At 38.9% G+C, this 18,574-nt stretch overlaps 3 protein-coding genes across 5 annotated transcripts; 2 read left to right on the forward strand and 1 right to left on the reverse strand.

Annotated features, from left to right (window-relative positions):
* The first annotated feature begins 2,686 nt into the window (after positions 1-2,686).
* Positions 2,687-6,085, forward strand: arpc1a (actin related protein 2/3 complex, subunit 1A). 2 transcript variants are annotated; one of them, XR_013786597.1, is made up of 11 exons: positions 2,797-3,002; positions 3,641-3,730; positions 3,810-3,914; positions 4,004-4,226; positions 4,310-4,417; positions 4,499-4,711; positions 5,063-5,138; positions 5,233-5,426; positions 5,511-5,601; positions 5,693-5,842; positions 5,938-6,085. XR_013786597.1 is itself a non-coding variant. In XM_079455534.1 (10 exons), the coding sequence occupies exons 2-10, from the start codon at positions 3,667-3,669 to the stop codon at positions 5,729-5,731; spliced, it is 1,113 nt and encodes a 370-aa protein (XP_079311660.1). In that variant the 5' UTR covers positions 2,687-3,002; positions 3,641-3,666; the 3' UTR covers positions 5,732-6,085. The 2 variants fall into 2 exon arrangements, 1 of the variants encoding a protein (XP_079311660.1); XM_079455534.1 differs by having other exon boundaries at positions 2,687-3,002; positions 5,693-6,085.
* A 296-nt stretch (positions 6,086-6,381) lies between these two features.
* Positions 6,382-11,588, forward strand: arpc1b (actin related protein 2/3 complex, subunit 1B). Its single transcript, XM_079456972.1, has 10 exons — positions 6,382-6,599; positions 7,149-7,224; positions 8,243-8,347; positions 8,431-8,653; positions 9,981-10,088; positions 10,162-10,368; positions 10,455-10,530; positions 10,606-10,802; positions 10,884-10,974; positions 11,112-11,588. The coding sequence occupies exons 2-10, from the start codon at positions 7,161-7,163 to the stop codon at positions 11,148-11,150; spliced, it is 1,110 nt and encodes a 369-aa protein (XP_079313098.1). The 5' UTR covers positions 6,382-6,599; positions 7,149-7,160; the 3' UTR covers positions 11,151-11,588.
* Positions 11,571-18,111, reverse strand: wipi2 (WD repeat domain, phosphoinositide interacting 2). 2 transcript variants are annotated; one of them, XM_079456971.1, is made up of 12 exons: positions 17,848-18,108; positions 16,982-17,064; positions 15,632-15,801; positions 15,416-15,512; positions 15,062-15,159; positions 14,878-14,970; positions 14,323-14,393; positions 14,118-14,225; positions 13,774-13,938; positions 13,560-13,667; positions 13,345-13,442; positions 11,571-13,270 (listed from the first exon to the last, which is right to left on the reverse strand). In XM_079456971.1, exons 1-12 carry the CDS (start codon positions 17,919-17,921, stop codon positions 13,158-13,160), a joined length of 1,278 nt encoding a protein of 425 aa, XP_079313097.1. In that variant the 5' UTR covers positions 17,922-18,108; the 3' UTR covers positions 11,571-13,157. The 2 variants fall into 2 exon arrangements, with proteins under 2 accessions (XP_079313097.1, XP_079313096.1); XM_079456970.1 differs by having other exon boundaries at positions 11,577-13,270; positions 14,112-14,225; positions 17,848-18,111.
* Positions 18,112-18,574: the final 463 nt, after the last annotated feature.

Genomic DNA, 18,574 nt, shown 5'->3' on the forward strand with positions numbered 1-18,574 from the left:
TTTTTGCATTAAGATCGAGGAAGGAAAGGTGGTTTGTGTTCAGCTGATGTTGGCCCAGGTCAAAGCATATATTGATAGCCGGATTATTGAAAAGAAAAGTATTCGAAATCACAAGGTTATATCCGAAACATACGTTAATTGTCCTCATCGCTGGCATGGTAATATAAGACAAATATATCACGTGAGAGGACAACCTCACAGTCACCTTTTTGGTGCATTTTTAAAGGAAAACCCTAAGCCTTGAGGCAGAGGCCAGAGGTCAGAGGTCGTTCTGAGGCATTAAGGTCCAAGAACAAAATGGAGGCAGACTTGAATGAAATGGAGATCAGCTGGATCATGCCAACAAGAACAGCAGTGAGCTGGGTAAGACCCCCAAGAGATGTCATTACACAATACATTCACAACTCTTGTAAATCAATAAACAACTAAACTCTGGAAATATAAAAAGTCTGTTGTCATTGTACTTCATTTTTATACTTCAATATTCTTTTCCAGATTATGTCACTTTGGTAATGCTTTACAATAAGGTTGTATTTTTTAACAATCAGTTAATTCATTAGCTAACATGAACTAACAATTTCCACAGCATTTTTATCTTTCAGTTCATGTTCAAAATCACACGTTGTAACTGTTAACATTTTTAAAACACGATAATCTAAAACAAATAATTGACATTATGTAAGGGTTACGTGTTCTTGTCATGTCTTTTATTTTGAAGTTGTTTTTGTAGTCATGATATTATGGTCTCTGTAGTCTTTTATGTTTCCCTGCCCTGATTGTTTCCAGGTGTGCCTTGTTACCGCTGATAGTCATGTGTTTGCCATAGTCCTGGGGCCTGTTGCTTACCACAGCCAAGTAGTTCTTGTTTATAGAAAGGCTCTATTAATTGCAATGAGATTGTATTTGCACCAACAAAATAACGTGTTTCATACCCATTAGTGTTCACTGCATAGGCCACTGTGGAAAGTGTTTGGAGGACTGTCCATTTTGATAACACTACAGTAGGAGTTGCAGGAGTCCACATCACCTGAAAGGCATACATCTGCCGAGTCTGCGTAGAGAAGTGGTACACATGTATCATTTGAATGATAAACATGTATGCAATTTTATTGCTTTTAATGTGTTGTGGCACAATGCGCATCCATGTATACAAGTCTTTAAGGGTTGAAAAAATGCAAAAAAGCCACAACTTCAATATAGTGACCGTGACAAAATAAAGAATACAAACCTCAAACTGGAGATTTCGTTTGAAAAATATTGGAAATTTAGGAACAATTTATATATTGTTTCCTGACCTAAAATCTCTTATTACAGGTAAAAGATGACACTGATACCTGCCTTTTATCCACAGAGATTAAAAATAAAATGTGTGTGTGCCTGTTGTTTTTTATTTAAGAATAATAAAGAAATTGTATTCCAAAAGTTATATCTCATGAGTCTCAGTTTAGTGGTTTCGAGACCATCATGCTGCACCTCCATCACAGGTCTCCAATTTTTTATAAAAAATGTCCATAAACACAGTCATAAAAATATGATATATACATTTAATTTTTCCGTAGCCATAATTTCACACCGGAGCCTGACGCGCACCTCTCCAAAAATGTAACAACCCGGACCCTACGCAGACTGCAGCGCTGTGTTTGAATCCCTCCCTCTGGTCATAAAACTACGATTGGGTCATCTTTCCTCAACCGCATTTTGGAATGAATTATCCAAGTAAATTATTGGTTCTTCTGTATTTATCATCTCAAGCTGCAACAAAAGTTACTGTTTACTTGCTGAAACTTATGGAACAAGAGCTGGAGGTCACAGAGCATCCTAATGAGCTCAATGTAAGGGTTTGTTTACTGATACTATGGTAAAGCTGACAGCTAATGTGGCATTAGTAGGCTGTTCCCACGCTGGTCCAGAAGAACTTCCTATTTCAGTTTTCAGTCCCAACAGAACATTTATGACCAAAGCAAAATGTTAAGCGAGTATCTTAAAGACTTAATTATATAAGATGTAAAACTAAAATAAATACAAATGTGACCAAATGTGCTCCTGGAGAAGTTTTTACATCTTGCGAAGTGGTCTATAAATTTCCTTGATCTACAGAACACAAAAATGTTTTGAAATTATGTCTGAGCTATTTTAACGCAGACATTCTTTTAGCTAAATATATTGTATCCTAGCATTTTAAAATAGCTCAATTACAATTAATTATTAAAATGTGCTTTTCATAATCTTTTCACTTGTTCTTATTTTAAAAATAACACTATTTAACTATTATGATGCTTTCCTGTAGCTCAATGGCAAAGAGCATTGCGTTAACAACGCAAGGTTGTGGGTTAGATCCCAGGGGATGCAGATACCTATGTATACATGCATAGGATAATGCAATGTAAGTCGCTTTGGATAAAAGTGTCTGTCCAAATGCCAAAATGTAAAGATTTTTCGGGCCTACTACACAAACACCCAGAATGGGCAATGTTAAGATAAAATATTTCAATTTCAATGTGCAAAACAAAATAAAAACAACATTCACAATATATACATATAATACTATTTCCTGATAAATTCAGGGTCGGGTATTGTGCATGGGACAGTACACACTGCTTGAGATTCAGATTCTATACACAAATGAACAATAACTGGGCCATACCAGACACAAACCGTTTTAAAATGACGAAAAGTAGACATCATTAACTCTATCGTGTCTAAAAGATCAACAATCTGCACACGCCCGTGAACTCCCGCGCAACCCCACCGCTCACAGCGAGCGCGCACACAGTCTGACACGCCCACTGCTTTTCTGTGCGTACGCATGCGCACCGAGCCGTGTGCCATTTCCTGGATTCCTTGACAGGCCGAAATCAGGGATCGAGAGAGCGCGAGCGATCAGCCGGAGTGAATTCGTGTCGACTGTCCAGAGTCCGCGAATTCAAGTCCGTCCACCAGGCGAACAAACGCGAGCGAAAACCCTTACCGACATCTCCACGAAAAGCGGAGCATCAGTGCAGGTATACGGGGGCTGTGTCATGCCTTTTCCCGACAGCAGGGAGCGGAGTGACCCGGCATCTTGAACAAGGCCTTCCTGATCGTAAAATCGAAAAGACTACGGGATTTGTTTTCTTCTCTTGCGTGATAATACGTATTTGCGGTTGTATAAGGCTCGGCAGATCTCTGTCGAGTTGCCCAAAGACTATTTTTCTGTCTTCTGTGTCATTTGTGTTAAATCGGTGGCGTTTTTTCGCGTTAGCTTTAGGCTAATGTAGCAGGCAGAAAGCTGGCTAATGGGAGCCAACGGCATCAGATATTGATCTTCTGCCCCATCCACGCCCTAAATCCGCGAAGCTGACAGACATAATCTGGTTTTGCAGGTTAAACGGGCGTTTTTGGTTTCATCGTAACTAACACAATACAGCGCGTTAGTGTATGGGTGGATGTATGCGATTTAACTCCGGGTTGCCAGTTTCCTGGTGGGAAAAATCAGTGCTGATTTGGCTATTTTTCACGCCGAGCAACATCCAAAACACAGACGTTGAATTATTGTAAATAGTTTTATTACAAACATTTTTAAGGGTGTGTAGCAGTTACAGAGTCTGTTGAGTAGTTTTAATCTTGGCTGTCAAGTAATTGTGGTGTGTTTGTTTTTCAGACGGAGGTGCGAATTACTTGAAAATAATGTCACTCCACCAGTTTCTGTTGGAACCCATCACGTGCCACGCATGGAACCGGGACAGGACCCGTAAGAGAAGCTCTTTCACACCCTGTTATGTCTTATTTTAATGCTGAGATAATTCTCACCTGTTATTTCTGATTTACAGAGCTGGCTATAAGTCCAAATAATCACGAAGTCCACATATACAAGAAAAGTGGAAATCAGTGGGTGAAAGCTCATGAATTAAAAGAACACAATGGGCACATCACAGGTAAAATAACCTGCAAACCAGTCAACGTTACATACACAATCAGCTCATTGTTTGACACACTGTCATCTGGTATTGAATTTTGTCTCTAGGCATTGACTGGGCTCCCAAAAGTGATCGCATTGTGACTTGTGGAGCGGACAGGAACGCTTATGTATGGAGTCAGAAGGACGGCGTGTGGAAACCCACCCTTGTTATTCTCAGGATCAACCGTGCTGCCACATTTGTGAAGTGGTCTCCGCTGGAGAACAAGTTCGCAGTGGGGAGCGGAGCGCGGCTCATATCTGTTTGCTACTTTGAGTCTGAAAATGACTGGTGAGTAACTGTGTGTTATGGCGGATTGCTGACGATTGGATTGTTGGTAACTTTTTTAACTTTACGATTCTTGCGTTATTTAGGTGGGTTAGCAAACACATCAAAAAGCCCATACGCTCAACTGTTCTCAGTCTAGACTGGCATCCAAACAATGTGCTTCTGGCAGCTGGGTCGTGTGACTTCAAATGCAGGTAAGACTATTTAGATTTGTACTTTTTCTGGAATGTTCAGACATGATCACATTTGCTAACACATAAATGATAACTGTGCAGGGTATTCTCTGCATACATCAAGGAGGTGGATGAAAAACCAGCTCCAACTCCATGGGGGTCCAAGATGCCCTTCGGACAAGTGATGGCGGAATTTGGTGGGGCAGGCAGTGGTGGTTGGGTTCACAGTGTCTGTTTCTCAGCCAGTGGGAACAAACTGGCCTGGGTCAGCCATGACAGCACCGTCACTGTAGTGGATCCCACAATCAGCTCAACGTACGTATCACATTTGGTTGCTCAAAATAATCAGTTTTAAATGTCTAATCTAAATATGATGTTACGCCCTGGTATACATCCAGCAAAGTTTGTTGTTTTCCACTCGTGGGTGGAAAATGTTTGAAACGGGTGTGCAGTTGTAAACAGTTTCCCACACTGCTGTGTATTTATAGTAGTATTTAAATATGTGATGGAGTAAGGGAGGGAATAAACAAATGTTTTGTACGAGTGGGGGACCCCAAGGTCACATCTCTTATGTCTAAAACGGATGGTTGTCAGAAAGTGAAAAATTGGTTAAAAATAAACTCCTATTTGATATTTGGTATCACTTCATTCTTTTCTATGTTGCAGGCCGAGTCAGTTGAAGACTGAATTCCTCGCCCTTTTGAGTGTGACTTTCGTTTCGGAGAACAAGATTGTTGCAGCAGTAAGATTATTTTACTCTTTCATTGGATGTAACATTTCGGCTGTGATAAGGTTAATGTGAATTTCAGAACGTAATCTGAAATGTTTTCTGTCAGGGTCACGACTGCTGCCCTATGCTGTTCAGTTTTGATGATGGTGGAACCTTGACCTTCATATCTAAGTTGGACATTCCAAAGCAGAGCATCCAGCGCAACATTTCTGCCATGGAGCGCTTTCGCAACATGGACAAGAGGGCCACCACTGAGGATCGCAATAGCACCCTAGAAACCCTGCACCAGAACAGCATCACGTATGTCAAGCTTCTAGATTTTAGCATCAAATCTTAAGTTTTGTAAATGATGTGTCGTTTTAAAGAATACCGTTTTGTGTGCAGCCAAGTGTCTATATATGAAGGAGACAAAAGAGATTGTCGCAAATTCTGCACTACAGGAATTGACGGTGCAATGACCATATGGGATTTCAAGGTTTGTGTTTTTTGCAAAACAATATGAAGCGTTCTCGGGTACATTATTTGAATCCAGACCTCTAACCCAGAATTCCTCTTTATTCCCACAGACTTTAGAGTCTTCTATCCAAGGCCTGAGGATCATGTAAAACTCTCACCGAACTAGCATGACAGCACAAGCAATGCCGCTTGAAGACTAACAAGGAGATTTCCGATAACACTTCTGAAAGTTTTTAAATGAAAAAAAGCACTGAGCAGTGGTGTGAACTGATGTGACACTCTTAAATGGAACAACACTAATGGAAAAAGGGTTTAGGATCTTTGTTGTTGATTTCTGTTTTGTTTCTTTTTTAAGACAAAGTCTATGCCAAAGCTGGCACCCCAGCAGTTTGACGGTTGATCAAGGTGTTCTGGCTCTCCAGCTGAACCGGAGAGGAGTTAAATTAAAAGGAGAATTTTATGTAAATGGTCTGCTAGTAATAAATAACATATACTACACACCATCGGGGAATGCAGTCTCATTTTGTGTGATTTAATTCCTGTGTGTCTATAAGATTGATTGTGTTTTAAACGTCCACACAGGAGAGTACTTTGCTTCCAAGTGCTCTGCTAAATAAATTGGTGCAACCAGATATACACAATCCCAGACTGTAGCCTGTAAATCTCTATTTTTGTTACACTGTAAGTGACTTCTAGTAAATTGTAAGTTTTTCTTTGTCAGAACCCAGATGTGCAGATGCAGGGTTAAATAAACGTAATACTTGCCACAGAAGAGAGCGAGGAGTTGAAAACCCTCCTCAGTAGTAGACAGCCGCCCACACAAGGAAGTGGTTATATGTCTGTAACAGGGAAGGGGAAGTAGTACATTTTTGGAGAGAAAAACGAATAAGGAAATACTTTTAGTTCATTCAGAGCTAAGCCAGCGTTTGTGTTGACTGTTCAGAGTCCACGAACTCGGGCTTCTTTCGCAAGCTTTGTCGACCCCCCCACACATCTCAGTTTTTAACGGTTTCCTGGGTAAGTAGAATAACATATGGTTTTGTTTATCTAAATGTGCAAGATTAGTTTTGCTCTAGAGCGGACTAGTTAAAGAATGCTGGTGTTTGTGCATGTACACACATGCAGAATGACAGCTAGGCGTTTCATAGTGTGTTTTGAGCTTAAGTCTTCAGTAGCAGAGTAAATCCTCATTCTTACGAGAACTACATCTGAATATCATCAGATAAAGCAGACAGGGCCATTACATGTTAATGGAGAGAGGTGTTTTCTTTGTGAAGTGGTCGACAGGGCATCTGGATTTGTCACATTCCTTTCTCGTCTGGTTTGAATTTGCCACAAATAAGTGAAAAGTTTGCTGTTACAAAGAAAACCTTTTTCGTATGTATTAATGTATATCTTTTTGGCCATTAACATGTACGTTATCAATAATTCTGTAAGGAAGTACTACAACTTCTCATTTTTGTAAATGTCTACGGAAGTGAATAAGCAACTGTTCTCATTTTAGGTGAACGTTTACCACGGAGAATAAAATGTAATCTCAAAATGATTTATAATTTTAAATTGCAGGAAAAATACCAAATGGCTTATCATAGTTTTCTGCTTGAACCTATCAGCTGTCATGCCTGGAACAAGGACCGAAGCCGTAAGTACTTTCTAGAAGACTGAGGCTAAAGATGTCCTTCAGAATCTGAAATGTGTGTTCAAATATTACAGACTATTATTATGACATGAAAAGTCATTGAGGAGTGCTTTGAAAAAGTGAGTTTTGAAGTGTTCAAAGTCTAGAAGACGCATGAAAAAACGTGTGTAGCATGGACATGTTTTGACAGATAAATGATGGCATGCACTGATGTGCCTTGCAGCAATGATAGTAACAGCAAATTTTCCCACAGTGTTATGTCATGTCTTGTCGCCCATCACTATGAATTTTAAACCATTTACTACAAATTAAAACCATGCAACATTATATGACCATCATTTGGTCCCTGGGAGGCAGTTGGGTAACTATGAAATTCTACGGAAAGCATTTTTTGCTGAGATCTGAGTTTTAGAAGAAAATCTGCACAGGCGTCAGTCTAACTAGTGTATATTTTCTTAAATATATAAACACAACATGCCAGCAAACGTGTTAGTCTAGTTCTTGTTTCTGTGCTTCCTGTGTACACAGTTAAAACCTGCAACATCGAGGGAAATCGGGGACACAGTATCAAGTTGTTTTACACTTGAGTGAATTAGGACTTTAAAAACAGCAGAATATATAAGTTTAAAGGCATTTGTAAAGTTGCCGCCCTGGTTTTCTTTCCAAGCTGATGAGAGAAACAGTAATGACTAATTCCCCCCAGACTTCCTGTTTTACCATGAATGGTGCTTTGTTGCTGATGTCTTACGTCTTCAGCAAACCGCGCAGAGCAACAGCAGGAAGACAAGACGGCTGAGAGAGTGACTTTCAACTTTAACTGCTGCTGTAAAAACATGAACATTCTTCAGTTCACCTATACGGAAAATGTTGGAGCAATTGAAGCTGCAGTGGGCCTATTTAGCAGAAATGTACCGTGCATGTTTATTAGCTTCAAGGGATAGTTTATCCAAAAATGAAAATTTGTTCATCACTTAAAACACTGTGTACAATGAATGATGATTTTTGGTCTCTTTGTCTTTAGAAATCGCACTGTGTCCTAATAACCATGAAGTCCATATCTACAAAAAGGATGGAAACAACTGGAACAAAATCCATGTGCTGAAAGAGCACAATGGGCAGGTGACAGGTATGTTCAGAACGTTCATCTGATGTAGACGCAGAGCATCAATGTGAACGCAACACATTTTGATCCATATCCTCATCAATCAGGGATTGACTGGGCACCAGAGAGCAATCGTATCGTCACCTGCGGAACTGATCGTAACGCCTACGTGTGGACCCTAAAGGGGGACACATGGAAGCCCACTCTGGTCATTCTCAGGATCAATCGCGCTGCACGCTGTGTCAAGTGGTCTCCCAAAGAAAACAAGTTTGCTGTGGGCAGTGGTTCACGTCTGATCTCAGTGTGCTATTTTGAGCAGGAAAATGACTGGTGAGTGTCAGCAGGATAAATGGACAGTGAGGTTTTTTTTGGCAGAACAAGGCTCATGTTTGTTAATCTACTTATAAGGCAGATGGGCAATCTCTTGTTTTTGAACCATTTGGTTTACAGCAATGCTTTGAATAATAGTGCTTTGGAAATGAAGATGGTAGGCCTATATAATATAAGATTTGAGGTCCCAAAATGTATAACACCAAAATAGTTTATTTCTTATAAACACCAAACATCCGGTATCGGGGGCAAAAAGTAAAATGAGATTTTATGTTTTCCATGTTATTTTACACCCAATTTCATTTTACAGCATTTCAAAAATAGGTGAAAATACTGTAAAATAAAACCCTAAGATTTCATACATTTTTGTTTTTTACTGTGTATAATCATTATATTTAAGCAAGGTGTCTGTCAAACATAATTATCATCCAGATTAAATGACCTGTAATAATCACTGAAATAAATCTGATGCAAGTTTATTATAGTTTACTAAAAAAAGTATTCCAAAATAAATCCAAACTAAAAGAAAATTACAAATGTTATATTAGCAATAACCCGAAACAAGCTGAAGCACTAAACCTATTAAATAAATAAACAATTATTTATTAAATAAACTAAACAAATTAAAATGTTAATAAAAATAAACACATAGCCAATAAAAAATATATAAAATGACAAAATAACATTACAAAATTTACTATGGAACTAATATTTAAACAAAAACTACCAATTTGAAAATACATGCTAATTCCAAAATTGACAAAAAGTAAAATGAAATTAATTAAGAGCTACAATTAAAACTGTATTAAATCTGATCTTGTTTTTGTCTTTAAATGTGTTAATTCAAATAAACAAATAGACAAACAATAAACTACAAAATCAGCATTAAAGAAATAGGTATTAAATATTAGATCTGATTTAAAATCCATGACCTCATGGATCAGGTACATTTGACAAAATATACATATGACATTTAAGTGTTATGGTGAAATCTGTTGTAATTTGGTTAAATTTAAGTGTAGACAAACTCAGTAACATGAACATACCACCCCAAATCTCATCCATGTGATAGAATACAGGATAACACATGCATTACACACTCATTCGTTTAATGATTTATGGTGTCATGAGGTTCATGTCTATAATGTGGTACAATAAATCCACAAGACATAATCTCTTGCATTGCTGTACAGAGTACTTTATTCCTAGTAACTGTCATACAATTCAAACGCAGACTAAACACTTATTCCCCCAGATGGAGCAAGTGCTGTGCTGTGTGTGTTTCTAAAATGCTTTAGACTCAGATCTGATTTTTTGTCCCCTGTAGGTGGGTGTGCAAGCACATTAAAAAGCCCATTCGCTCCACTATTCTGTGCTTGGACTGGCACCCCAATAACGTTCTTTTGGCAGCTGGATCATGTGACTTTAAATGCAGGTTGGGTTAATGTCTGTATACCTACGTTTTGTAAATGAGTGCATTCTTTGAGGTTTCTTTCTTTTAATTCCAGGATCTTTTCTGCGTACATAAAAGAAGTAGAGGAGAAGCCAGCTCCGACCGCATGGGGCTCTAAAATGCCATTCGGAGAGGTCATGTTTGAATCAACTGGAACTTCGGGATGGGTGCACAGCGTCTGTTTCTCTGACAGTGGGAACCGTGTGGCCTGGGCCGGCCATGACAGCACTGTAGCTGTGGCCGAGGGTGGGAAGACTTCTGCGTAAGTACCTACAGCAGGACCCTTTCGCATGCGCTTTACAAACCATTTCTTCTACCTATCAGATGATAATAACCTTTTATTGGCAGATGTGCCAGCCTGACTTCAGATACCTTGCCTCTCCTGTGTGTGACCTTCATCACTGAGAACAGCCTAGTGGCAGCTGTAAGGATCTGAAAAGTTTGCTTTGATAAACTATCAATAAACCCTCACACTCCCTGACTCTCAAATCTTTCTCAGGGTCATGACTGTTATCCGGTGCTGTTTGTCTATAATTCGGATAAAGTAGGCCTTTCTTTTGGAGGGAAACTTGACGTGCCCAAACAGAGTGCACAGAAGGGCATGACAGCCAGAGAACGCTTTCAGAACCTGGACAAGAAAGCTTCCACTGACAGCAAAGAGGCCACGCTGGAGTCTGTGCATAAGAACAGCATCAGGTAGGGATAATCTCATTTTATCTGTATCAGTTTATTAAACACGTTTAGATTACTAATGCTTTGTTTTCAAACTCACTTTAGCCAAATCTCAATTCTTGGCGGGGGAAAAGCCAAGTGTACCAAATTCTGTACCACTGGTATGGATGGAGGAATGACGATTTGGGATGTTAAGGTAGCCTATATAATTTATGGGATGTATAGTTTGAGAAATATTAGTTCAAAAGTGATCAGAATGTACATTGCCGAGTATAAATATAATATTATAGGATTCAATTTGTTTTAATATAATTATTTTTTATTTTATTTCAGACCCTTGAATCTGCAATGAAGGACCTCAAGATTGTCTAGTGCAACTCCAGAACAACATTGTGCAAATTACATGCCTTCACATTTTTATATGCATTTATATACATTTTAGATTGTTTTAAACAGCAGTTTTGTTGGTGTAAGGATTTTATATGATTTAGGACACAGGTTCTGGATGAACCAAAAAGCTTTACATTTTTTTCCCTAATTGATATGCTGGTCATAATAATTCGTTTTTCTTTCTATATTTCTGCAGGTAATTTTCCTTAAATATTAAGAAAATGCAGATCATTTTAATAAATAAAATGAATGGCTGTGGTGCAGCATGATGAATGGTTTTGTTTTAACCCAATAACTGCAGCTATGACAAAAGCCATAATAATGTTACTTTATCATTTATACCAGCACACCACATCCTGCATTTTATATAAAAGTATTGGAAGGTCAATAAATAAAATGCTAATAAAACCATTTTCAACAGAGGATTTATTTAATCTTATATGGAATAATGTACATTTTATACAAAAATCATTAGAAAACTGATTAAAGTGGTCTTGGGGCATAAAAGCTCATTGGCTGAAGAGGACGATTTATGAAGTCGATTAATGCTGTGGACATTTGTTACTCAACATCAGAAACATGCTCATGCACAAGAATGATGTTTCCATTGAAGAATTCAGACCGTATCTCCAAATGTCTGTGTTGTTCATTTTGCACACACATTCATAAGCTCTGGTCCTTTAGTTTCTCACAAGAACTCAGGAACCCTGAATATCACATGATTATTTAATAATGTTTATTAATATTATTTGATCTGCTCTGGTTCAACTGCCAGACCATGTGACCTGGGCTTCAGTCATGTTTGTTTAACAAACTTCAGTCCACAGGGACATCTGTGGGAACTTTAGCTCACACCATACTGCACACCAAGATTTTCCATTTCACAGTCGCAAGGCAAAGAGTTCAGTAACCTTTCACATTTTGCTTTATCTTAGGAAGAAGTCCATCAACATCAAACCTTAACATCTTGACATTAGATATCTGCTTTTAATTGTAAAAATAAAAGATAGGGCATGAGATGAACTTCCTTCTTTCGGCCTGAAACAAATGTCTCTGGAAACAACCGATTGGCTTTTTTAATTGCTAAATCAATGTATTACTTGCCTTCATTACATAGGCTTTTCTCCAACTGAGGTTATAGAAATGCTTAGAACTTAGAAAATAACAATAAAATAGTCAATGAAATGAAACGCAGAAAAACAACAGGACCATATCAAAGCAGAACCAGGCTTATAATCTGTATGGGTCAAACTGGTTTACCAAATTTTTCAGGTGGCATGGGATTCATTAAAAGAGAGTATTTTAAAGCATGTGTACTGATAGACGCAGCAAACATACAACAGAAACCAAGACTTCAATTAATACAGCCTGTTATAAACAGAGTTTAGGCCATCGATGGCATAATAAACAGTAATCGTAACCAGGATGCCATATCGAAATGTATATTACAGGACAAATTTCACATCTTGGTGTCACACGTCGACTTGTACTGGACTCCACAATGCAGACGTCTCACAGTTATGTGGTGTTGTGACAGGCAACGCAAGCCGGTTAGCTTTCAATCACATTTTAAAAAGACACAAATACACAAACACACACGTGTTTGTCAAAGTTAAAGAGGAGAAAAGGCCAGCAAATACATCAGAACCATCAACATGAAGCAAAGGTTTTCTAGCTTTTCTATTCTTGGCACATGTACATGCAAAGCTAGGAGAGCTTGGATTTCTTATTTTGGTCTGATTAAAGATGTTTGTGGGCATTTTAAAAACAAAACAAAAACTCACCAGATTTTATAAAGCCACAAGGGTGAGGGTTGGAAAACATCTATACGACAAACAGAATATGGCTACAGCTAGATTTGCTTTAAAATGATCTCTCTTTTAATCCCTCCTCTATCGGGTCACACATGTTCACATAGCAGCACCAGAGGTGGAAACCCCCCTGCGCAATGTCACTCTGTCGATTCCATCTTCTGTGACTGACAGAGGCTCAGTCCGTTTCCAGGATTAAGGGAGGCTGCTCGTTCTCTTCATCCAGGTGTAGAGCGTTCATTTCATCCTCCACTCCAGCACCCCCCACCGCTCCCTGATCCTCAGTGTAACCTAAGCCAATGGAATTATTTAATAGATTCCTTGAGCTACATCCACAAACATTAAATTACTTTCACGCTTCTTACCTTTGGCAACAGCAGCACTGTAGGTCTGTGCCACAAGTGGCCGGTCATGTGCAGTCTGATCAAGAATTTCATTTGATGGTTCCACGCTTCCATCTAACCTAAAGGAGTGTGTGTAGTCGACATGACATATCAATATATCTAACATATCAAAAGCAACAAATTATTTAATAAAAGACATAGATTCATATTACGATAAAATGGCATTTAGATCTCACTTATGCTGTTTCATTAGTGTGCACTCTCCTCCTTCCTGAGGGTCCAGGTTGTACAAGTAAAGATAACCATCCGAGGCTGCCACCAGAAGGCGTGGAATCTTTTGGATTCTAGTAAGCAAAAATACAATCAGTAACACAGCCACCATTGCAATTGCAATCCAATTTATAACAAAAATTATATAAAGCAGTATATAACAAAATCCGGTATGCTCACATGGCCAAAGCACAGATGTTCTTGTGACCTGAGAAGGGCAACCTGACTGTAGCGAATGCCCTTCCTTGAGTGAACATCTCTGTTACATGCGCAGGCAGATACGTTGTGGAGGCCATCAATACTTTGCCAAAGTATCCCGTCCAAGTAGTGGGTTCCTCTTGAGGTCTATGTTGAGTAAAAGGAGTTTGATGATGGTAAGTTTAGAAAATGAAATGAAAAGGTAAACAATGCCAAGAATGTTGTTTCCCATCAAATCTCGCAACAGAACGATTGAGATATTTATGGTGTGTTGAGCAGAAGTTATGAAAGAAACCACTCATTTAAGTGGATGTCATTACACTGACTTCTCTCTCTGCGTCTCCAGCTTAAAAATATGAACCGTCTCTGTGTTGCTTGAGGCAGATAGGTAGAGTCCATCCATACTGAAGGCAAGGGAGCAGATGCTGACACATCTGTCAGTTAAAAATAAAACACAGTGCTTTGTGTCCATTCATACCTGTGTGCTTATATACTGTATCATTGAACATAATAAAATGCATGATAAAATACCTTTTTACTCCCCTCCTAAACTCAAAGAGCTTTTGGCCCTCTGGAATGGAGAACACACGGATAACAGTTCCCTAAACGAGACCAAAAATGTAGGGGTCTATGAGGTGTTTAATCCACAACAAATACATGATTCATGCTTGACAATGAACTTGAAAGGTCAATGACGTCTAAGGATTTTCGACATGCTTATTTTAAAATACAAATAAATAATATGTATTGCAGTTATTTAAACATTAAGAATTTAATGTACACAGAAATCCAGATGAAATATGTCAATTTAGTAAAACCTCAAATCAACCAACACATTGAGCTAAGAAAACTTATTGAACAAACTTGGTGCTTTAAGGGATACTTCACCCAAAAAGGAAAACTCACTCATCATTTACTCACCTTCTAGTTGTTCCAAACCTGTATGAATTTCTTTGTTCTCGAATGCTTCTTCTTTCATCATAACAAAGAAATTCATACAGATTTGGAACAACTAGAAGGTGAGTAAATGATGACTGAGTTTTCCTCTTTGGGTGAAGTATACCATAAATGGTTATACAGCTGTACCTTCTCAGAGGCTGTGGCCAGTTTAGTGCCGCTTGCATCAAATGCCAGTGCTGCTAATGGGCTGTCATGGGCAGGGATCATGTTCGCTGCCCTCTGGGGAACAATATTACACAAACGTTACCACTTCAGTTTAACATCCCCAAAACTATAATTTCAGCAAACATGTAGCCTTAACTGCACCTACCAGATTCACTGTGTCAAAAACTTGCACCTCCCCAATTGTTGCACTTCCTGGATAGGCTAAGTAGCAGTTGTCATTACTGATTGACAGGGCACATAGTCCTGTAAAGGTTTATTAACATATCAATAATCACAGATATATTTTTTGTATTACACAGCTCAACTGATTACCCGGCATATTACTAACAACAGCATGTTCATTATTTCTAACAAGCTGCCATGTGACTGAACCATGCTTTCAGTTCCTCAAAACATATATAACAAGAACAGAATCAGGAAAAAATGATATGTAGCAAATATTTCATCAACTAAAAATGACAATAAATGCTGATGCACGGATGACAGCTGTGTGACCCACCTGAAGGATTTGGAGGGGTCTCTCGAATGGTATGTAGTACTTTCATATCCCTAATGTTATGGATATACAGTGACTCCTCTAAACACACTATCAATCTCTGTGGAAAAACATCCATGTTGTAAGATTTCAGCATTTATGTGTCACACTTCACAGCAAAAGCACATTACAGAAACCATGCCAAAAAGATAACTGTCTTGTGGACACACAATGACTCACCTGTCTGTTTAGTTTCACAGCCAGTATAGTGTTTGAGTAACTGTAGTTGCATATCTCCGTTCCTTTCTTAAAATGACACACCTTCAATTTTCTAGGTGCCTTAAGGCTGACGATAGCAACAAGGCTGCTGGAGAACAGTCGTTCCACGATACACACATCCTCTGTGTCAGCTGAACAAAAACAAACAATAAACGTGTATCCCATACTAAAAAGACAAGACCACCAACCATGTCAACATTTATAACATTTAACCAATCGGCAGAGATGAGATATTTTAAAACGTACAGTTTTGAGTATCTGATCATCCTATTAGTGCTCACTAGGGATGTACTGATATGTAAAGTTTTGCCAATAGAGAACACGGACAATTCTTTAACATTGGATGAGATAAGTTATATATTGGCGGATATACAGGATCTAAATATGAATATAAAATTCTCTAAGAAACAAAAAGGCAAAAGGTAGAAACCTGCTTTTATTTGAAAACATTCACTGCTAAAAAACAAGGAAACCATTTGTTCTCTTTTCAAAATTTTCTGGCATTTTTTTATTTAATAAACAAATTATAGACGTTCTTCCAGAGCAACCCAGAATTTGTTTTCTTAATAGCCACGAGTCTAACAGGTCTCAAGACAGGAATTCAAACAGTATGCTTTTGTTCCTATCATTTACACATTCATAAATACTGTATCTTCATACTGTACCTACATCAACAGTGTTTGGCTAATAGCAGAAAGTGAATGATCACGACAGAAAGATTGCACTGTCCTGTATTTTAACTGAGAGCAGCATGCAGCTGAAGAAGTTTAACCAGAGGAAACCATTTATCATCCTAAATTTATTATCGGCAAATACTGATAACATTAAAAATGACCATTTGTCGGCCGTTACAGATATGGCCAATAATTGATTGTGCATCCCTAGTGCTCACTACACAGAAAACACATAAAAGCACAATTTTACATTAAACATTAGCTGATCAAAACTGTTGAAAAGAGTTACCATAGGAACAAATGGCCTATCTGTGTGCTAACAGAGATACACAGCAACTAGATGACAAGTGTTTTGTATCTTAACTGCTATTGTTTGTAATATTTTAGCACAGCTGGGATGTTGTACAGCCAATAAGCATCCAAAAGCAGGACTATGACTAAGACCCCCTTACGTGCCCACAACTTTTTAAATCGTATCTTTCGCCCTGATTATCTCTACTGTCCAGACAGATGGACAGTAGAGATCCTTCCATTAACTAATGCACAACACCAAACTTACTAACTACAATTCTGGAGTTTATGTGCCTAGCTACACAAAGCATTGTGGCTGTCAATAATAGTAAAAATAATAACATACTACATTCATATATCTGTTCCAACTTGTCCACTGAGGACAAGGAAAAAAACTTGTATCCAGACTTGGTACCGACAGCTAAGGATCTGGAAGACAAAAAGGTACAGTGATTAAAAAGCTACAGTAGTAAATAAAACAAACTGTCTTACTCGCGATCTGTCGGCTTGTGCGATATGACTAAAGGAGGCCTGACACCATGGTGATGTGTGATAAAGGGCTATTTTGCAATCGTAGTGGTGTAATGCGTCACGATTGAACTTAAATGGCTAGTTCACGTTGCGTTTAAGCTGCTGGATGCGTTTACAAGTCTCAGCTCAATTTTATTACGTGGGCCGTTATGGTGTGACAGAACTGTACAACTTTTGCCGAGTCGTGACGTTTCGTGCCTTTCAACGTACTCCGAACGGCCATGCTTGACGTCCAATAAAACCCAGTGAAATATCAAAGTTTTGTTTAAACATGAAATGCAGTTACTTTCACATTTAGCGCTGTGCAAGTATTTACATGTTTTACTCATTAGCACGGACGCTAGCACTAAATGGCCCTCGTTGGTCGTGTCTATCGTGGTGGATTTACAGCGGCAAAAACTGTTTTTCATCACACCGCTATCGTAGTTAACGTTACCATATAAAAACACGTTACATCAAGGGGGAATTCATTTTTCAAGCACAAAAACATTGAACACATGTGTTAGCTTGCTAGCATGCACGCATTTACATCCCGTCGACGCATAACTAAAACACGACAGTTTACAAATCAATTCCGTTATTCAGAATATGATCAATCTGCCCCCGTGTTGAGCGTCTGCGGTGCAGAAGGGCTGTTAGGCCGGCAGCAGATGTGTGATTGTTCCTGTGGCGATCTCTTACGTGTTATCCTGATTAAAGTTGGCGAAGAGCAGCTGGCTGCAGCCGGCCTCTCCGCTCTGACTGGCCAGGTTCATGAGCTCGACAACATTTACAAGTCAAGCCGAACAAAAAACAGCGAGATGCGGGCTAGATCAGTGTGGTATGGGGTCTCTTCGCGCTGCCATAAATTCCACCCCGTTCCTATGAATGTTGTTGTTTTTCTGCCACTGTTGCGCCTGTGTCTGACGCATGCGCAGTCACTGCCTCACGCAGCATTGTCGCGCTAATTAAAGGGAAAGGCGCCCTTTACGATGGATAAATGGGTTCCGTATGCTTTAAGGACAAGCAAACTATACGAGAAAAGAGCACGTAGACCAGGGTGGTCTTAAGGGAAAAGAGACCCCTGTGATGCATTGTGTATAAAAGGCAGTGCTGCAAAACCGATCGTATGGTAATGTTGTAAACAATAATGTACACGATTTGATGCTCACAGAAAGCATTCCGATGATAATTAATAATGTATGCTTGTGGGAGGGACAAAGAAGCATTAGATTAACTTTAGCTCCTTGTATAACTGGTCGATCGCTTTGTTTTCACCAAAGTCACCGAGACGAAAGTTTTAATGTAGTAAACGTTTTAAACCAGCAGAGGGCTTGGTGTGCTTTGACAAGCTTCACCGGTCAAGTTCGAAGTGAAATGTCCTTAGGCGCGAATCTGTCCCAATTTGGGCCCAAATAAACTGCTGACC

This window comes from Barbatula barbatula, assembly GCF_947034865.1.
Source record: "Barbatula barbatula genome assembly, chromosome: 5".
NCBI classification, from domain to species: domain Eukaryota; kingdom Metazoa; phylum Chordata; class Actinopteri; order Cypriniformes; family Nemacheilidae; genus Barbatula; species Barbatula barbatula.